Source organism: Falco cherrug, chromosome 20 (genome assembly GCF_023634085.1).
Source record: "Falco cherrug isolate bFalChe1 chromosome 20, bFalChe1.pri, whole genome shotgun sequence".
Taxonomy (NCBI): Eukaryota; Metazoa; Chordata; class Aves; order Falconiformes; family Falconidae; genus Falco; species Falco cherrug.
The window spans coordinates 4,056,593-4,076,762 of NC_073716.1; the positions used below are offsets into that span (position 1 = coordinate 4,056,593).

Sequence of the window (20,170 nt, forward strand, 5' to 3'; positions counted from 1 at the left end):
CCCAGCACGTGCTCGGGGCGCGCGGCAGGATCGGCAGCCTGCCTTGCCAAGTTTCCTAATGCAATTTGCAAACGGCTGCGAGGACACGGCCAAGCCCAAGCGTGACTGGGAGCCGGAGCGGCTCTGCCAGCAGGATGCGTGCTGCAGAGGCGGCGCAGCGCTGCGGCACAGGCGAGCCAGCCGGGCTCGGCTTGGCACACGCGGCGCTGCGGTGCCGGGCACCCTGGCAGATCAACCTGCGAATCCTAACGGGGGAAACACGACCACGAGGTCCCCAGCGAGGAACGCCGGTTTCTGTGGCGGCAGGCGCAGGGCTGAGGTGCTTCCTCCTGGGGATGGGAGCCCAGGCTGGATGCGTCGGGGCGGGTTACGACACCCCCCTTCCACTTCCACAGCAGCAACACCCAAGTGCTAGGAGCAAATCACTCCTCTGCTTGCCCTGTCTAGCTGGTTTGACTGCTGGCAGGGCTGTTCTGGCAGTGCCGAGGTGCCTGGATGCCCATAAACCTCCCTCGCCGGCGCTGATTTGGCTGAGGCACGGGAGGCCGGTGGAAATCTCCCCCTGCTCGGCACGGTGTGCTTGTGGCAGCGGTGAGGGGGCTGCCCCGTGCTCGTGCACCTGGATTCCCGTCTGATGCGGGTTGGGAGCTTGCACACACATGGACAGAGACAGCCAACGACACAAGGTACCAACAGGGCTTGTTGGGAAAAAGAAACGGGAGGAGCATCTAAATCAAGTGGTGCCCGTGCAGGCAGCGCTTTCCTGACAGGCTCCTATCGCTCAGCTGCCCTTCCTATCCTTAAACAACAGCAGAAATAAACTTGCTAATTTAAAAAAAAAATGGAAAGGAAGAATTAACTTATCAGCTGTCTCCACAGGGGGCAGGGGATGTTACGTTCCAGTTAGCCCAGACAAACAAATTCAAAATACCCAAAAGAAACAAATCAGCTTTACTGAAGGGGCTGGTTCATTTCTTAAATAAAAACAGAGAACACAATCAAGCCAGTTGAGTTTAACATCCTAGAGAGGGAAAAGGGCAGACGTTTAGTAAAAGAAGTCGCGAGGACTTGCGGCCAAGGACCGATGCTGAGGGTTGATTCTTCGGTGAACTCTGTGCCCCAGTGAGGGAGAGGGAAGGAGGGCAGATCAGCAGCAGCGAGATGATTTTTCGGGAGGGCACCGGTAAAACCAGAAAGGGAAGGAAGGTGCCTGGCCCTGAGCACAAGCTGGTGCAGCTGATTTCATCCCGCTGCCTCACCTACACACAGGGAAGGAGCCTTTCCCGAGAAGGAGCTTCCTCCTCGCCGAGGTGCCGAGTCTGGCGCTGGGATTTCCCACAGCCGCATCCCTACGTGTTGCTCCTCTCCTTTGATTTTTCACCTTTGCTGTCCTGGTGGGGAAGAGGGAAGAGAAGCAGGGGGTTAGGCTGCCCCACCACAAACACCAGCACGGGGGCTGCAGCACCATCACCAGGGTCCTGCGAGCAAACATCCTCCGATGCCAAAACATCCTACCTGGGTGCCAAAATACAACCACCCCCCGCCCCCGCCTCCAGCTTCCTCCCAGTTGTGCCCACTCTAGGCACAACCAGCTCCCTTCAGCCAAGCCCTCCTCCTGGTGAAACATTTTCCCATCGCGAGGCCTTTCAAAGGGCACCTCGAACAGACAATCTCGCAGTGAATTTACAAACGCTGCACGCTTCCCAGCCCTCCACCGTGCCGCACGCCGCCTTCCCTGCGTACGGGAAACAACCGGTACATGCCTGCCCGGGTCTGGGCTTGCTGGGATTCAGGCTCGCTCAGCTCCCACATGCTAAGCAAAGCATTGAAAAGGAAACCAAACACACACGTGGCACTCTGGCGCGCGCACACACACGCACAGCTCACAGCACTGGAGTGAGGAAACCGTTCCCAGCGCAGAAAAAACGGCTCTCATCTCTGGAAAGCCTTGAAGTCTGCTGCCTGAATTATCTACTAAGGTCTCGACATCTATTCTTCCAGAGAAGTCACCGCCTCCTAGCTTAGGACTCGATCTTTCTCTCTCTAAAGTGTTCCGTTTTCTACCCTGAGCAAATAATAAGAATTTAAAAAGCAAGAGTCAACTTTAGACTTACTTTTTACGTGGGTTTAGTTTTAAAGCATTTAGAAACTCAAATTAACTGGAACCCTGCTTACCACCTGTAACGAGAAGCTGAGGTTTGGGACATGTCAAAGATTAAGACAGTTTAAGATTTCCTTGGAACATTGTATTTTTGGGATGGGAGAGGGAGACTGCAGCATCACGCACACGCCAGTAGCACAGCATCACGCACGCACAGACTCAGGCCGAGGGGGACGGTACCTCAGGAGGTGGTGGCTTGATAGTCACAGGCTGGGATGTCCTTCGAGGTGGCGAAGGCTTGGGCTGCACTTGCTGCTGGACAGTGTTGTAGTACGTGACCCCTCCGTACACCTGGGACTGGGCCTGCATTCCCCAGAGAGCAGAAGGGTCAGTGCTCTGCGCTGCAGGGGGCTGGCTGTGTCGGGGGCTCTGGAGCCCCCAGCATAAAAGGGACACGGACCACAGAACCAGTCCAGGGGAGGCCATGAAGATGCTCCAAGGGCTGGAGCACCTCTCCTGTGAGGACAGGCTGAGAGAGTTGAGGTTTCTCAGCCTGGAGAGGAGAAGACTCCAGGGAGACCTCTATTCTCTTAACTGGAGAATACTCAAATACTCAAAAAGATGCTTATGAGAAAGATGGGGACAGAATTTTTACCAGGGTCTGTAGCGATAGGACAAGGGGGAAAGGCTTTAAACTGAAAGAGAGGAGATTCAGATGCAATATTAGGAAGAAATCCTTATCTATGAGGGTGGTGAGGCATTGGAACAGGCTGCCCAGAGAAGCTGTGGGTGCCCCATCCCTGGCAGTGTTCAAGGCCAGGTTGGACAGGGCTTGGAGCAACCCGGGTGAGTGGAAGGTGTCCCTGCCCATGGCAGGGGGGTGGAACTGGGTGGTCTTTAAGGTCCTTTCCAACCCACAGCAGCACTTACAGCTCCCCAAGGACCCTCGCCTACCCCTGCCCCTTACCAGGGCGCCCCTGCTCTCGGCAGGGTGGGCAGGTTCAGGCTGCAGCAACCCGCAGCCGTGCCGGACCGACGTCTGTGGCAGATGGGTTTCCTTCACCCCGTGGAGTTTCCCAACTGCTAGATAACGTCTGCGCTTTGCAACAGCAGCAGCGACCGTTCTTCCGTGCCAACGAGGCAGGTAACAGCTCCCCTTCACACCCAGATCCCCTCCAGCTGCCCGGGGGTTGGGGACCTGCCCCCAAAGCGGGCTTGAATCCCTGCCAATGCAGCTGGGATCAGCCCAGGGCAGCAGGGAAGGTCAGAGAGGTTGTAGGGCTCGGGGAGATGCATCTCGCGGGCTTGCCACTGCGTGTCAGCCGTGTGCTGCTGGCACGGCAGCCCTGGGCGGACTCGTCATCACGCTGCCCACGGAGATCTGCCTCCTCGCTGCGGACACGGACGTCGAGCAGGAAAAGCCAGCCCCACGCTGGTCCCTTTGGCTGGTGCCAAAGAACAGCACCAGCCAGTTTCCAGCCTCCCTCCCTAACAAAAAGGGCTTCCAAAACAATTTTCAAGGTGTCCTTGGCTTAGCATGGACCCGGAGGGGATGCAACTGTTGACAGGCTCCCGGTGGGCCACTTCCCTGCTCTGTAGGGCAACACCTCGATTCTGAGATCCGCCCACCCAGGTATTTAGACCCTAAATTCGGGGTAGCTGCACAGCAGCCACAGGAGCAGTCCTTTCCAGTTCCCCGCTCCAAGCAGAGATAGGGATGACAGTAAACAACCTCCCACCACGGAGCAGCCCAGCTGCTCCACATCCTCTCCCAGGAAGCCTCTGAGAATATCCCCACACTCCACAGGATCCCATCTGCTCTTGATGGCTCCCGCTCAGGAAGGAGAGGCACAGCGCAGCTGGCTTACCTGCGTGTTGGAATAGAGATGAGGAGGGGGCGGAGGGGGCAGTGCTCCTGGGGGGTAGGGGTAGCCAGGATTCCCAAAATTCATGACTCCAGGAGGGGAGAAGTAAGTTGGTGCAAGCAGCTGCTGCGGCGGGGGCTGGCCCGGGGGCATGGAGACTGGCGGAGGGTACAGCCCAGGGTTTGCCATGGGGGCTGGCGTCTGGTGGGGATGTAAACCTGGGAAGTGACAGAAAAAAAAAAAAAAAAAAAAAAAAAAAAAGAAAAAAGGCTGAATGTGACATGCTGCACCTTCCCCGCTGCAGAGGGAAGGAGAAGCCCTTTGTTCAAAGGCTTTTCCTGCAGCCATGAGACCTCAGCTCCTGGGCTGGGGAGGAAAAAAGGGAAACGCTTCTCAGCGGAGCGGAGCACGGCTCGCTCCCCAGCACCAGGGTTCCAGCTCACTGGAACCAGACACAGCCCCGGGTCGGCACCCCCGCTCCAGGAAACAGTTCTTGTGGTCAAGATAGGGAACATGCCAATTCAACAGCTCTTGTTTCTGCTTTCTTCTTCTGAACTACAAGCAGCAGGGACTGAAGAACCAGCCTGGCACAACGGCGGGCAGAGCAAAGGGCCCCACCGAAGGGGAAGAGGCTCAGCCAGGAGGATCTGCGCAGGACCTGCAGGCAGCCAGCCAGGGGCTGCCCAAACATTCGGCTCACCTCAGTCCTGCACCAGCTGCGAGAGCCAGAAACGCCTATTTTTCTTTCCTTAACATTTATATTGATTCAACCCCACTGCACAAGGGAAGCAGGTCTCTTCCATGTTGTAGAAACAGGGAAAATGGATTCCCCCAGCGAGAGAGGCTGCGTGAAACCAGCGTTACCCACTCCTCAGCACAGACCAAGCCTCCCCCTACCCCAGGCACAACCATAACATCGGTACCAGCTGCCCCGTGCCCTGCTGGGGAGCCAGTTCCTCACCTGGATGAGGGAGGTGCATTTCTGGCTGTACGATCATCCCTTGGGGCGGCAGCGGGGCTGGGTTCTCACTGTGGGTGTAGATTGGTCCCTGGAATTGCACTGCAACACACAACAGTTGGTAAGGAAAAGCTCCACCGAATTTGATTCTACTGCAGCAAGTCACACGCACACCCCAGCCAGCGACAAGACTTGAACGCAGTGCTGCAAGCGACATTCCCATCGGCACACGCAGTCTACCAGGCTCGCAGATGCTGCATGCTCCCAACAGAAAAAGCCTCCTACTCCCTTTACAAAACAGGAGAATAACTGGGGGAATTTCTTCTCCAACACTTTAAATGCTGGAGTAAATTCCTACTCCATCCTCAGCCCTGTTCTGTAATTCTCCCCGGTCTCTATTGTCAAAGACATTGCTCTGATTTCCAAGTTAATTTTAAATCCCAGCTTTCCTGAAGAAAAGCAGTGTCCTAGAGAGCCCTGGCACAGGGAGGGGAGGTGGTAACACCGATTATATTTCTGTGGGTTTAAACACCAACCAGGGAGGCTCAGAGCAGCCTTTCCGCTACCGTACGAGATGAGGCAGCAACGTTATTTACAAAGGGAAGGGAAAACAAAGCCCCCGACCTTCCCGACCCTAACAGGAGCAGGGAGATTCCTGCTGCAGCTGCTCAGGTCTGAGCACACACGGAGCCTCAGGAGCAAGAGGGAAACACTCACGTGGGTCATAGTAGTGCCCTTCCATGATGCTGATGTGCATGGGGGGGGCAGGCTCCGGCACTGGCGGTCTCTGCCGCTGCGATGAGTAGCGTTTCACGCGCCCCCCCTGCACCGCCTGAAAAGAGTCCAAAGGCATCAGCCAGGGTCAGTGTGTGGGGCAGGAGCTTGAGGGAGCACGAACCCACGGCCCCACCAGCCCCTGCAAACCTCTATCTGGGTCACGCAGCAAAAACGACAAACACCCAACAAAAGGGAAAGGCTGAGGTGTCACAGGCAGCCTCTAATTACTACAAGCCAGAAACAAATAAACGCCGGGCTTCCGCGCTTCTAAAAGCAAGAGTCACACACCGCGCAACATGCTTTACCATTTCCTCCATCCTGTTAAACTGAGGCGGTGGCCCAGTTCCAACGTGCATATGGTTAGGAATACCTGAGGAAGAAACAAACTGGTTATTATGGTTTGCATTTGCTCCCAGTAAAGGGCCACCTCACCCGCCGAGGCGCCTGTCGCTGGCCCTACGAGCGCTGGCAGCCCGGGGACGTTATTGTACTACAAAAGGCACAGCTCTTGCTTTCATGACAAGAAACCTAACTTTATCTCTTGGGTTACAATTTTAAATCTTTCAGTGCAAATTAGAAGCTGTGGTGTCACCGTGCAATCATCCACACTGCTCAACACCTTTTAAATCTTGCTGGGAAAAAAATAATAAATAAAAAAATAAAATTTTCAGCTGGAAATCCAAGTTCTGATCTAAGCTCTCTTCCCGCTGGCACAAGGATTTCTTCAGAGTAGAAACAAGGATCCACGTGGGACTGGGTGAGCTGCAGTTTAAACCCTCTCCAGGGCGTAACCACTTTTATCACAGGCTCCTTTTAACTTGAACAGCAAAGTTACGGCGCATATTTAAAACCACAGTGCCAAACTCATCACAGCCGCTTCCAGGGAAGCAGGAGGGGACAAAACAAATGCTGAAAGTGCCCACGGATCAATGATATTGCACATATAGACACAGACATACAGAATGACCCAATGGCTGGCTCACCTACCCAAATGTTTCCCAAAATTAACTCCTGCCTTCTCTGCTAGGAAGAAACAAGGGGACAGTAAAGTAACGCACCCTGCTTACAGACGGAAAGTGCTCTCCTACCTGCAGTCTAGAGCTGTCTCACGGTAAATTTGTTAGGATGCTGTATTTTGTAGGATTAAAAAAAAAAAAAAAAGTACATAATCTCAGCTGCAAATCACAGCACTTTTGAACTCTCAAGTCTACTGGGATGTTTAAAGCCTGTCTACTTGCATCCGCAGTCAAGACCAAGGGCCTCTTTGCACAAAGATTTTACCAGTCACATCAGTACAAGATGACTTGTGGTTTCACGACCTAAACCTCAAGAGATGCTTATGAAAGCAGCGAGTTGCTTTCTTCTCCTTGCTCCAGTTTTATTTCCCTCGGGATGAACTCTTAACGCTCCCCCAGAAAAGGCTCTTAATTCTGCAAAGAGATAATTATACCTGAACGACCTCTCGCATGGATGCTCAACTAGAATTCAGTCCCGAGCTCGCACGGGGGTAACTCTGCCACACATGCCGCCCTCAGCCAGCCTGCCTGCTGCGGCAAACTGAGCAGCTTCCTCCCACCAGGTAAAAATGAATTTGCCAGTCCCACTCAGGCCTCAGCTAACGGCAACCAAGTCTCAGTGCTATGGAATAAGCTGATAAACAAGAGGAATGTTCCTTCCTGCTCCTAGCAGGATGTTACAGGAGCCCGACTGCTCACGACCCTTACCTGCCAGATGAGCACAACGCTCCTTATCTCCCGAACTCTGGCTCCTGCTGCAGCAGCCAGTCTCACCATGATTCACACTGGACAAAGTCCCTGTTGCCTGTCCCATGCACAAGCCTTCAGCTTCACTGAAGCTTCCCCGATCTCAACACAAAACAGGGCAGGAAGAGGGAAAGGATCTACTCATGTCCTCCCCAGCCCTAATTCCATCAGCCTATACCAGAATGCTTAATTTCCTCTTTTTTTCCTTTTCCGTTTTGTCCCCTCTCACTATCTCCACCGCACTTTCTCAGCAGCGTGCATCGCCATCACGTTATCCACCCTGAGTCTGGACTAAGGCAGAGCCGATTCAGCTCTGAGCGACCACACAAACCGCATTTGGCTGGGGCTGCAGTGGAAAACCAACAGGCTGCACCTACTTACCCCTCAGCTCCCGGGGCTGCAGGAACTGAGACTGCCCCGGAGTCCAGTTCTGCTCAGTGAGATTCATTTGGGTCATCTCTTGCTCCAGTCCATCCAAGCTGGATTCTACTGGCGACTCCCAGTTACTGCTCTTTGCTGGTGGGGGGGACGTCTCGGCTTGCACGGGTTTTGGAGGCACAGGAGTCAGCCCTTCCGAAGCAGGAACTTCATCTGCCAGCTTCCCTGCATCCCCAGCTTTGATTCTGGTCCTTCTTGCCCGGGAATAAGACTTCTTTTCAATTGGTCTGTCTGGTGGTGGCTGTGCAGCATCAGCAGCCGTGGCTTGGTTTTCCAAAGCGACCTCCTCCTTCACAGGGCTGCTGTGGACATGAGCTGCTTCCACCTCGGGTGACTTGTCTCTCGGTGGGGTTTGCTCTGCACGCTTCGCTCGATAGTTGCTCTCCTGTTTGGCTTGTTCGCCGTTTCGAGACAGATGCTGTACGCTTGCTTCCGAAGCTCGGTAGCTTGGACGGGTCTCTTTGTAGCCCCCCATTCGTGGGTAGTTCCTAGGTGGGGGCATCCTCCCCGTACCTGCAGAGCTCCTGTTTGTGAAGGTTCGTGGGGGAGCTGAAGTGCTGTCTGCACCTTGGTGCCTTGGGGGCTTATTTGGCCTCTCGTTGGACCAGTTTGGGTCTCGTTGAGGAGAACTCCCAAACCTGAGGGAGAAAAACAGTACCGATGACCGGAAAGAAATCCCTGGGTGAGAGCTACCGCTGTGCGAGGGAAGCCCTCTCTGGGACGTAGCGTCTAGAAAACCCAGGACCAGGGTCCCACCCCAGAGCCAAAGCCAACAACAAGAGGCTTTCCCTCGCTGGGGCTTCAGACCCGTCTCCCGCTGGGACAAGCCAGGCTCTAGTCTGACTTTGCTGCTCACCTTGGTTTGCGCATCCTCCTGGGCTTGATGTCATCGGGGTTGTGAGCTGACCTGATGTCGTAGCCATAAAGCGCGATCAGCTCCTGCCTGGTCTTGGGAGCCTGCTCATCCTCCCGGAATTTGTCGTGCTCCCAACGACCCTCGTCCTTCCACAGCTTCCGCTGACGACCCTTCGGCCTGGAACAGTTACACAGGGAAGATCAAAAAGTTGTTGGAAAGCCAAGGAGACGCGGCAGCATCAACCAGTCCCACACACAGAGCCTGAGCATTTCTAGGGCTGGGTGTGCACAAGAGACAGTGTTTCTTCTTCCTCCCACTCCTCCTGCCCAGCAGCTGCTGGCCTACCCACTGCTATTTCTGAAAAGCAGCATGAAGGGTCACCACTCACTGGCAAGAAGCTTTCCTTGTGGATTTTCTTGCACCACCCTCAGCCTCTCCCTTCCAAACAAAGAGCTAAAATGTCCTGGCAGGACATTGCAAGCAGGCAACCAAAGCACAGACCTTGCCAGCGCTTCACAACCCAAGCAAGGAGCAGCGCTGCCAAACACTGGCCTGGGAACTGGCCTCACCCACCCAGAAAGAGGCAGGCACGTGGGGGATGCTCACATACCTGACCTCCTCCTCCTGCGTCTGCCCTCGGAGGTCATGCTCAAAGAAGAGCCCTTTGCGGGGGATGTAAGCCGGGTTCTTCCGATCCTCATCGTCATCCAGATGCTTGGGAACTTTTTTTCCAACTTTATTCTCCACAGGTTCGGTGCTCTCCTGTCAAAACCAGACAGCTCTTACCACTGCAGCAGTCTCTCTGCCAGAAGCCCCCCACGGCCCAGAGAACGCATGTTTAACACCTACCTGCCCGTCCCCACTTTGCCTCTCACCAGTTACAGCACCTTTGGAGTCAGGTTTGTCATCCCCTTTCTCCGCTTTTGCTGCTGACTCACAAGAATCATTACTATCCTGCTTCAGTTCCACTTTGGCACTTTCTTCCTCACTGTAATCCTCTTCCTCTGCCTGAAAGAGCCCCGGTTACTCAAACATGAACCTTTAGCAACAGGTCCCCCAGGAGTTTCCCCACACAACTCCCCCGACCTGGAGTTAGATCCCTAGAATCATAGAACCACCGAATTATTGTTTAGGTTGCAGAAGATCTTTAAGATCATCGAGTCCGACTGTTCCAGTCCCTTTTCCAGTTGTTGAAGACCTGACTCTTTCAAAGCAGAGAATTAGCTCTCAAGGTCCTTCCTACCCCTGTATTTCTACGGAAAAAACAAAGACTAAACCCAACACCTCTCCCCTCCGACTCCATCAGATCCAACAGTCAGGCTTTCCAGAACAGAGCTGGGACCAGCTCCCCCACAAAGCCAGAACCTCTCACCGCCCTGAAAGCAAAGGGCTCGCGCGAGCTGGGGAGACCAGCGAACAAGGGCCCTCAGAGTGTGCGTCCCTTCCTTCCCACGCTGAGAGCCTGGATCCAGCCAGCGCCGTGTTTCCAAATTCCCTGGAGTTACTCAGCTGACTCACTCGGAGCACTCTGCTCACAGGAGCGTGACCTCGTTTCACCCTCCAGGAGCCTGCAAGCATTGCTTAGGCTGGAACTGACACTAAAAATAGCTCTGTGTGATTAACAAAAAGACTGCTCTATTTTTCTCTTTCAACACAGTGTATTTGCACATCAACTGCTCCTTTTGTTTACGTTGGGGAAACCCAGACGTGGCATTATTTTTAGGCACAGGAACAGAGTCATCTTGGCATGTCAGTGATGCAATACCCTCGCTGCTCCAACAGCCCAGCGTGCACCAGCGCTGCTCTGCTTCTCCGTGTGTGGAAACACCGGGCAGCCTCCGCGCAGGTTTTTAGGTGTGAAGAGCTGCCCTTACCCTGCATGTGCTGCCTCTACAGCCTGCCACGCTCCTTCCTCACTAATGGCAGAGATTAATCCACAAACTAACAGCCCTTATGAGCTTTGATTTCAGCTGCTTGGTTGTTTTGCGTTTTCTCTAACTGCTGCCCCACTCAACATCCCCAGAACAAACACCTCAAGAGAAGGGTTTTCACCAGAAAACCTTCACTGTAATCATTACCAACCAGAACTTTTCTAAACTGCCTGGAAATGTTGAATTTACAGTTCTGAACCAAAAATCCAGGGAAACCTACAGCCACAGGCTGCTGCCCAGGCTGCCTCCCATGCACAGGCAGGGGGTCTCGGTACATGCAAGGTGGGATTTCCTCAGCACACACGCAGCACAGAGTTGCCAGCACTCACGGGGCGCGTTACCCCTCCAGCAGCTGTATGCAGAAGGCAGGGGTGCTGCCTGGGATACCTTCAACCCAGCAGTTCATTTTTTAATTTCAACGAATCAAAACACAACAAGCACCCTACACTTCCTTCCACACCCTTCCAGACCAGGGCAAACCCTGCTCCCAGTATCCAATGTCTGATTCCCACTCCCACACATATACTGGCCCTACGTCCACCCCCCAGCAGCACACGCGGCTTCTCCCCAGGGCTGGGCCCAGCACCGTGGACTGAATGCCAGAAAATCGCCTGGTGAGGGGCTCAGACTGGGGGAGACCGTTTCCCTCCGCAGCGGCGATGACTACACTGCAGCACGGCTTGCTCCGAGTTTCTGCGCGGCTGGCACGGAGCACACAAGCTGGTATCTTGAGACAAAGGCGATGGCTGCCAGCAGGGTCAGCGTAAGAGAACGAAGGACACAAACTGGGTTTTGTGCTAAAATTATGCGAGATGCAGTCGCTCGGCAGAACACTTTAAACACCAGGACAGAGACTCCTCTTACCTCCGAGTCCTCTGCGCTTTCGTAATCGGACAGTACAGCTGCAGGGGAGAAAAAGGAGTTTGGTGTCAGGGCAGAAGGAGAAACACAGCTTCCCCCCGAGCATAACAGGCCCTGCTGCGGGCGACAGCTGGCGCAGGCACAGCAAAGAGCCCCTCCGAGGGGAAGTCAGAGGCCAGTGCCAAAGTGTCGCTGATGAACACCACCCACCACCAGCTCACACAGGAGGAAGCAAGGGCGATCTTGGGGTGCGCTGTCCCTGCACCCCGCATCTGCCTACTATTACAAGTTAATATTTGGGATGACAAGAACCACGGAACTATGGGAAAAGGCATCGGTTCGGTTTTTACATTTTGCATGCCAGCAGTGCCTGCAATGCCAGGGAGTCAGTACTCACCATCTCCTTCGATGCCATCCTCGCTTTCCTGGGGAGAGAGGGGGAGAAAGGCGCGTTAGCAGAGGGAAGGTCAGCAGCCAGGTGTCCACAGCATCCTACGATCCCAGACACAATTACAACAAGGTTTGGCCCCAGCCCTATCCTGTCTGCCCTTGGAAGTTCAACTTCAGTGACCATGAAAGAAGCAACAAAATCAGGGCTCCCAGTACCTTTATCTAAGATCCTTCCAGAGCAAGCTGCGCTGGGGGAACACAGCTCGAGAAGGAAAAGCCCAAACTGCGTTAACTGTTGGGGTCTTCAGCGGGAAAAGAGCAACATCACCAGAGAAGCCAGGCTCCTCTCCCTCGATAAGGGAGGGCCAGACAGCTAACTGGGGAAAGGACAAGAGGATTACTTAAAGCAGGAGCCCAGGAATAACGAACAGATGCCAAGCAGGACCGAGCTCAGGCAGGCATCTGCTAGAGACTCCGGCAACAGAAACGAAACCTTGTGCCCCAGGGAAGATGCTGGATGAAGCAGAACAGCTCATATCAGGAAAAGTTTCTAGCAAAAGAACAGACTGATCGTACTGTCCAGGAAAAACAACCTCAGATCAAAACCAAAACCAGCCAACGCGTTAACGAGATAAGCCCAAACGCCAAAACAACCAAGCAGAAATACGCTGCGATTCAGGAGGAACTTGAAATAACTGGCACTATAAATGTGTGACAGAGGAAAATCGCACCCAGCTGCAAAGTGCGGGAGGAGAGCAGTTACCCTGCGGGGGTGGGAGACAGCAGCACCACCAGCTCCCCGTCAAAGGTTTCTAATGCCCTGGCATACAAGGCAGCTGGTCAGAGATGATAGCGAGCGGCAGAGGCGGGATGGGGCAGCAAACCCACCCGCCTGGCCCCTGCTGTGGGGAACAACCCCCGGGGCACAGGGGGGCCAGGGGAGGCCCCTACCCGGTGCTGGGGAGCCGGGGGGCCCAGCCCTGCTCCCCCAAACACAGGGTGGTCCCAGCGTGCTGCCCCCAGCCCGCTGCCCACTCAGCTCCCCCTGCACCCCAGTGCCCCCTCGGCACCAAGGGTGCCCGGGTCACTCCATCACCCCGGCTAAGGGCACCCGAGTGTCCTCCTGGGTGCTGGTACTGTCCCGGGTGAGCCCCCCCCCCGCACCCCAGTGCCCCCCTGGGTGCCAGTACCACCCTGGCTGAGGGCCCCACGGTACCCCAGCCCCCCGAGTGCCAGTGCCGCTCCGGCTGAGGCCCCCCCCGGCACCCCAGTGCCGCCCCGGGTGCCGGAGTCACCCCACCGCCCCGGCTGAGGCGCCCCCCGAGCATCCCAGTGCTCCCTCTTGTACCGGTACCGCCCCAGCTGAGGACCCCACGGTACCTCGGCGCTCCCCCGGCCCGAGTGCCGGTGCTACCCCGGCTGCGGGCCCCCGGCACCCCAGTGCCCCCCCGGGTGTCGGTACCTTCCCGGCTGAGGCCCCCCCAGCACCTCAGTGCCGCCCCGGGTGCCGGTGCCACCCCACCGCCCCGGCCGAGGCTCCCCCCGGCACCCCAGTGCTCCCCCCGTGCCGGTACCGCCCCGGCTGCGGGCCCCTCGGCACCCCAGCGCCCCCCCGGCCCCCCCCGGCCACACTCACACACTCGGACTCGGGCGCGCTCTTGGCGGCCCCGCCGGCCGCGCTCTCGGCCCCGCGGCCCCGCGGCCCCGCGCTGAGGGCCCCGGCGGCTCCCCGCGGCGGGCGGTGCGGCGGCCGGGGCGAGCCCGAGCCGGAGCCCGAGCGGGAGCGGGCGGCGCTGGCGGCCGAGTCGGCGCTGTCGGAGGCGGCCGAGTCCGAGTCGTCCTCGCTGTCCTGCGAGGCGCGCTGCCGCCGCCGGTCCGCCATCTTGGGCAGCCGCAGGGGCGGGCGGCGGCGCGGGGCACCACGGGACGGACTACGGCTCCCGGCGGGCACCGCCACCGTCCCGGCAGCCCTTGCGGCAGCGACACACTCCTCCTCCCCCCCCCTCCCCCCGCGGTTTCGTTCCCCCCCGGCAGGGGGCAGGCGCGCGCCGGGCGCGGCGCTGACGACGTCACAGCCCGGGTGGCGTCACGGCGGCGGAAATGGCGTCATGAGCGCGCGGGAGGGGAAGGGAGATACCAACACGCAGGGAAAAAAGGGGGGGGGGAGGGGGGAAGAAGGGGGGGAAAAGAAGGGGGAAGGGATAGAGAGGGAAAAAGGGGGGGGGAAGGGAAAAAAAGGGGACGAGGGAAAGGGGAGGAGGGAAAAGGGGGGGGAAGAGAGGGAAAAAAAAAAGCCAGCATGGGTGTGCCCACACGTGACACACACCCCCCCCCGCCGCTAACATGTTTATAACTTTATTTTTCGTATTTTTTAAAAACAAGATTTCCTTTAAAAAAAAAACAAAACAAAAAAAAACCACCAAAAAAGTTTCCTTCCGTTCATTAACCTCAGGGCCAGAACACGGCCAGGATGCCGGGTGTGTGTGTGTGTGTGTGTGTGTGTGTGTGTAGATAAAATGAGGGGGTGGGCATGGGGGGCAGGGGGAGTACAGGCCCTGCGCAGGGACGGCGAAAATAAAATTAAAAATGGAAGCAGCGGCTGTGCTGGCAGCTTTCCTGTTTAATCTCTGCTGAAGGGGAGCGGGGGGCACACGGGACCCCCCTACCCCCCCAGAGCCCCCTCCCCACCTACCTGGCACCGTGGGGGCCCTGGCAGCGAGGGTCGTGACTGGGGGCCTGGGACCAGGACCACCGCACCGAGCAGCCACAGCCCCCCCCCCGGCCCCACCAGCAACCCCCCCCTCCTTACAGCACCGCTCGGCAACCTCAAAACAATTAAATTATATATATATATATATAAAAAAAAATTTAAAAACCCAAATTGTGCGTATAGGATTTCTATTTCACCAAAAAAAAAAAAAAAAAAAAAAAATTTAAACTTCCCCCCCTCCCCTCACAGCTGTTCAGGAAGGGGGGAAAAACCCACCCGATGAGGACCCTCCCCACGCCACCGCCGCCCCCCACCCCCCACCACCAGCTGCTGCTCCCCCCTTTCCCCAACTAACAAGTAACAGCAGCGGCGGTGGAGCCCCGGCAGGATACAGCCCCCCCACCCCCCCACCAGGATCGGGTGCCCCCAGCCCCAATGTCCACAACCATGGCTGGGGGGGGCGGCAGGGGCAGCGTCCAGAGCAGTGGCGCAGTGAGGATGGGTCTGGGGTCTGCCCGCTGCCCCCCAGGACCGCGGCAGCCTCAACCAGTAGGTGAGCAGTGCCGGTGAGGGTACGGCTGGTGGCGCGGTGAGGGGGGCACAAGTCCGGGGCACGTTTGTAAGAATCCAAAAGAACAAAACGGGGGTGCTGGAGGGGCGAAGCCCCCCGCTCAGAAGGCAGGAGCAGCCGGCGGCACGGCCCGGTGACGGACGGAGCTCCCGGTGACGGGACTGAGCTCCCGGTGGCGGGACTGAGCTCCCGGTGGCTCTGCTACTTCCGGCAGGTCCGGTGCGGCGTCTGCTTCTTCTGCATCTCCAGGCGGCACCGGCTGCGCTCGTCCAGCCAGGGCAGCTCGAAGTTCCTGCGGGCACAGCCGGGGTCAGCGCCCTTCCCGCAATGCGCCGGTGAAGCCCACCCTGTCCCATCCCCTCCGGTGCCGCCGGTACTCACTGTGGGGTCAGTTTTGGTAAGGGCCGGCCAAAGGCGACGACAGGCAGGTAGGGGGTGATGAGCAAGCTTTCCACTGCGGAGAGACCAGAGCGTTACACCCAGTGCAGGCAGCGCCCCTGCCTGCACCCCTGCCCCTACCCCTACCCCGTGCCCACGCCCCTGACCCTGCCTGCACCCCTGCCCATGCCTCTGCCCGCACCTGCACCCCTGCCTGCTCCCCGGCACCGAAGATGCTCACCGTCATCTGGCTCAGGGAAAAATGAGGTAACTTCAGGCTCCGACTCCTGAATCCCTTTCCTTTTGTACATTCGGAGCTGCAGCCGCTGGAGAATTCTCTGTTCCCTGATCCGCTGGATGTCCCACCTGGAGAAGGTGATGCCGCGGGTAGCAAGCGGGCAGCACTGGACCCCCCCCAGGAGCTGTGCCGGTGCCACCGTGCTGGCTGCGCCATGAGAGCATCCCTCCTCCGGCAGCGTTGCTGGTGCCCACCCCAGCCACACCCCAGTCCCATCCCCCAGCTCTGGGTGACACCTGGGGGCCCTTCCCAGCAGGAGCAGGTGCCCATCGCCCACCCAGCCAGGACACCCCCTGTCGCCCTCTTTGCTCCCACCTTTTCCTTCGTTTCTCATCCAGCTCCAGCTTGGCGTGCCGTTTGGAAAAGACGCTATCATCCAGGTTCTGCAACGACAGACAGGGATGAACACATCCAGCCCCGGCACAACCCCCACGGCACAGGGGGTGCTGCTCCTGCACCCCCACCCCAGCCCTCCGGCTGCAGCTGGGCTTTGCCGCGCTGGTGATGCCGGATGAGGGGATGAGATGCCGCCTGCCCCACAGCCAACGCCACAAGCTGCTCTGCCGGAGTGCTGGAACAGCCTGGAAGGTGTCTGCGGCACCGCCAGCTCTGCCACCACCGCGGCGGCGTACATACCTCCAGAAGGTCCGAGGGGTTGGGGTCTCTCAGGGGCTCCACGACATGGTCCCTCCAAGACGGAACTGCGGGGTGAGAGGCCAGGCTGTTAGCCCCACACTGGGACCACCACGGCCCCACTGTCCCTTGCCAGCCCGGCCCCCCGCCAGAGAGCACGGCTCAGCCCCCCCAACTCCCCATCCTGAGCCTGGCTGAGGCGATGCCGCTGGCTGAGGGTGGTGGGAGCTGCCGGGGGGCCCGGGGGGGGCAGAGCTCGTCGCCATCTCCCCAGCCAAGCGTGCACACCCAACCTGAGCCGCTCCAAGCTCCCCTGTGCCGGAGCGCTCGGCCATCCAGCACAGCCTCCACCGGCATCAGCAACCGGCACAGCCCAGCGCTCCCCATCACCGGTGCTCACCACGCCACAGAAGACCAGCCGGGAAGGAGCAGCCGGCAGGACAGGTGCTGGATTTGGGGGCAGCCGTGTGTGCCGCGCTGGCACAAGCCACCACCACGTTTCTCAACTGCCAACAGGACGTTGCTTCACCCCTCGCTCAAACGGGCACGCAGGCTGCTCGGCAAACCCGGTGGCTAAAGCGGAGCAGCGTGCTGCCCCCAGCTCCGGCAGCCTGGCACACGCTGCAGCGGGATGAGCTGGAGACGCGGTTTGGAAGAGCCCATCGCTGGTACCAGAGCCGCTACCCATCGCCGCGGCAGGGACCCGGCAGCGCGGCACCACCAGCTGCACCTCTCCCACCGCCACTGGGACTCTGCCCTTTGCCAGCGTCAGGTCGCGGGTGCTGAGCCCCGTTCCCCGGCCGCCCCGAGGCAGGCGAGCCCCTCTCCGGCCACCGGCTCTGCCCCAACACCTGGCACGGTGCCGCCGGTGCCACGGCGGGCTCTCCATTGCTTACTTGCCACAGTCTCCTCCTTCTTTGGAGAAGGCTCCCGCAACGGCAGCGGTGACGGGGGCGGCTGGTGCCAGCGGCACAAGTACATTTCCGTGGTTGAGAGATAGGGCAGGTCGTCTGCCTCACTGCTGAAGCTCTTCTCCTTGGGGTGGGCACCGGGGCCCTTTGGCGGTGCCGAGGCTCGGAGCGGGGTCTCCAGGAGCGACCTGGGTTTTTCCGGAGTCTCTTGGCTCCGCAGTTCTCGTTTACAAACAGTTTCGGACAAGGAGCCGCCCGATTCCTCCTTCCCCGGGGAGTGCTTTAGAGTTTTACTCTTCACTTTCGAGAACTCGGACACCAGTTTTTTAACAGGCGTCTTCCTCTCCGTGCTCCCAAACGTGGGCTTCCTGCGGGAGGAAGAGGAGCTGAGCCAGGCACGCGCATCCTCGCCCCACATCAGGGTTGCTGGGGGGGGGGGGGGGGGGGGGGGGCTGCCAGCACCCCCAAACCAGGGCTGCTGCACCAGGCCGGCTGGAGGCAGCTCTGCAGAGGCAAAAGGGGCTTCCCCAGCTTTCTGGGGACACCCACCCCCCCCAGGGTTTCCCAAGGTTCCCCCCAGCCGCTGATGGATGGGATGTGCTGCCAGTGCTGGGCAGCCCCTCTGAGCAGCTCGAGGGTCACTGAGCTGAGCTGGCACCTCGAGGTAGCACCAGCCCCATGAATGGAGGGGAAAGACCCTCCCCCAGGACCCACGCACCCCCCAGCACCCTCTACCTTTTGTGCCCCTTCCCATTCCTGCCATAGGGGAAGTGCTTGGGCTGCAGGGTCGGGGGGGGCTCCAGCAGGTCCTGGGGACACTCCAGCGGCAGCTTCTCGCACACCTCCACCTCCGGCTTCTCGTCCACCTCAAAGCCCTGGAAGATGCGGTGCTTCTCCCGCTCGCTGTCCTTCTTCACCAGCTGCACTCGCCTTTCCATGCGCTCAATCCGGGCCAGAAGCTGCAAGGCAGGGCGAGGGCTCACCCCACGGGCACGCACCCCACGGGCACCCCAGCTCCCCCCGGCACATCGCCCTGCCCGCAGGTCCCGTCAGTGGCAGAGGAACACCCCGGAGCAGCACCCACGCTTCAGCCAGTGCCCACTCGTGCAAACACTCCAGTACAGGTGGAGGGGACTTGGCGGACCGGTGCCACCCCACCGCGGTGCCCTGCCGTGGCAAAGCGTTCCGAGCACGGTCGTGAGGAGCCCCTAAACAGTGACCGAGCCACCCCCCACCCAGGCTCAGCCGGCACACCGGGAACGCCATGGCTGATGCCTGCCCCCCCCAGAGCACCACCAGTGCTGGGTGCTGTGGGCATGGCATCCCTGGGCAGTTTAACAGTGACGCCGGCAGGCAGCACCTAGAGTGACCAAATGGCACAAAACGGCCACTGGTGCTCTGGCACTGCCTGTCCCCATGGCACAAAGGCCACAGCAAACCCCACATATCTGGGGGGGTTGCAACCTCCGCTGCATCCCCCCACCCCGAGTGCCCAGGCAGCACCACTGGCCCCAGGAGGAGAGGGCAGTTTGTACTTAGCTGTGGGCTTCATTAGAGGGCAAGCACCCCCCTTGGTGACACCAGCCCTCGGCCACCTGGCCCCGACCCTCGCCCATCCCCGCCAGTCAGGAGCTGTGGCCATTTAGAGGGGTCTGGTCAGCAAAGCACAGCCGGGGGGTGGTGGTGGTGGTGTCCCAGCACCCCCCAGGATGTGGCTGCAGTGGGGACCCAGCCTGGGGAAGAGGAGCTGAGAGCAGCCCCCGCTCTCCCTCCCTGCCCACCCAGTGCCCCGGGGGTCTGCCATCACCCCCGCGGGGGGACGAACCGCAGTGAAGCCCCATGGCGACCTCGCCACGGCACTTCCTCCATGTTGGAGCAGCCGGCACATGCGGCGAGGACGCGGCATCGCTGCGCAGCCCCCGGCCGCTGCACCACGTGGGGTGGCACTTCCCTCCACAACCAGGGCCACCGCAGCTGCCACCGCTGCAGCGGGGCTGAGCGCCGCGCTCCTGCGGCATGCGGCACCCGCGGCATGGCCTGGCAGGCGGGTGATGCGGGCACGGGCATGGGGCGATGCAGGCAGGGCACCCGGGGGGCAATGCACGGCATCCATGGGGCAACGCAGGCAGGGCACCCAGGGGGGGCAACGCAGGCAGGGCACCCGGGGGGCAATGCACGGCATCCATGGGGCAACGCAGGCAGGGCACCCGGGGGGGGACAATGCAGGCAGGGCACCCGGGGGGGGACAATGCACAGCACCCATAGGGCAATGCAAACAGGGCACCCGTGGGGGGGCAATGCACAGCACCCATAGGGCAATGCAAACAGGGCACCCGTGGGGGGGCAATGCACAGCATCCATAGGGCAATGCAAACAGGGCACCCGTGGGGGGGCAATGCACAGCATCCATAGGGCAATGCAAACAGGGCACCCGGGGGGGGGCAATGCACAGCACCCATAGGGCAATGCAAACAGGGCACCCGTGGGGGGGCAATGCACAGCATCCATAGGGCAATGCAAACAGGGCACCCGGGGGGGGACAATGCACAGCATCCATAGGGCAATGCAAACAGGGCACCCGTGGGGGGGCAATGCACAGCATCCATAGGGCAATGCAAACAGGGCACCCGTGGGGGGGCAATGCACAGCACCCATAGGGCAATGCAAACAGGGCACCCGTGGGGGGGCAATGCACAGCATCCATAGGGCAATGCAAACAGGGCACCCGT

The 20,170-nt window shown here is 59.1% G+C and overlaps 3 protein-coding genes across 6 annotated transcripts in view; all 3 read right to left on the bottom strand.

Annotated features, from left to right (window-relative positions):
• Nucleotides 1-928: 928 nt before the first annotated feature.
• Nucleotides 929-13,853, bottom strand: CASC3 (CASC3 exon junction complex subunit). Of its 4 annotated transcripts, none has more exons than XM_055697748.1 (14): nt 13,577-13,853; nt 11,948-11,975; nt 11,554-11,591; nt 9,608-9,766; nt 9,369-9,520; nt 8,759-8,935; nt 7,846-8,540; nt 6,007-6,071; nt 5,642-5,756; nt 4,928-5,026; nt 3,970-4,184; nt 2,342-2,464; nt 2,115-2,178; nt 929-1,391 (listed from the first exon to the last, which is right to left on the bottom strand). In XM_055697748.1, exons 1-13 carry the CDS (start codon nt 13,820-13,822, stop codon nt 2,143-2,145), a joined length of 2,148 nt encoding a protein of 715 aa, XP_055553723.1. In that variant the 5' UTR covers nt 13,823-13,853; the 3' UTR covers nt 929-1,391; nt 2,115-2,142. The 4 variants fall into 4 exon arrangements, with proteins under 4 accessions (XP_055553723.1, XP_055553721.1, XP_055553720.1 ...); XM_055697746.1 differs by having other exon boundaries at nt 2,115-2,191; XM_055697745.1 differs by lacking the exon at nt 2,115-2,178.
• A 689-nt stretch (nt 13,854-14,542) lies between these two features.
• Nucleotides 14,543-18,432, bottom strand: MSL1 (MSL complex subunit 1). The gene is made up of 7 exons (XM_005439375.4): nt 18,177-18,432; nt 17,427-17,809; nt 16,534-16,598; nt 16,213-16,280; nt 15,841-15,965; nt 15,603-15,675; nt 14,543-15,513 (listed from the first exon to the last, which is right to left on the bottom strand). Exons 1-7 carry the CDS (start codon nt 18,377-18,379, stop codon nt 15,423-15,425), a joined length of 1,008 nt encoding a protein of 335 aa, XP_005439432.3. The 5' UTR covers nt 18,380-18,432; the 3' UTR covers nt 14,543-15,422.
• The window catches only part of LOC129734416 (keratin-associated protein 10-4-like), a 36,829-nt gene continuing 35,042 nt past the window's right edge, over nt 18,384-20,170 (bottom strand). The window contains exon 5 of the mRNA XM_055697799.1: nt 18,384-18,400. Within this exon, the coding sequence (XP_055553774.1) occupies nt 18,384-18,400 (17 nt within the window). The remainder of the gene's footprint in view (nt 18,401-20,170) is intronic.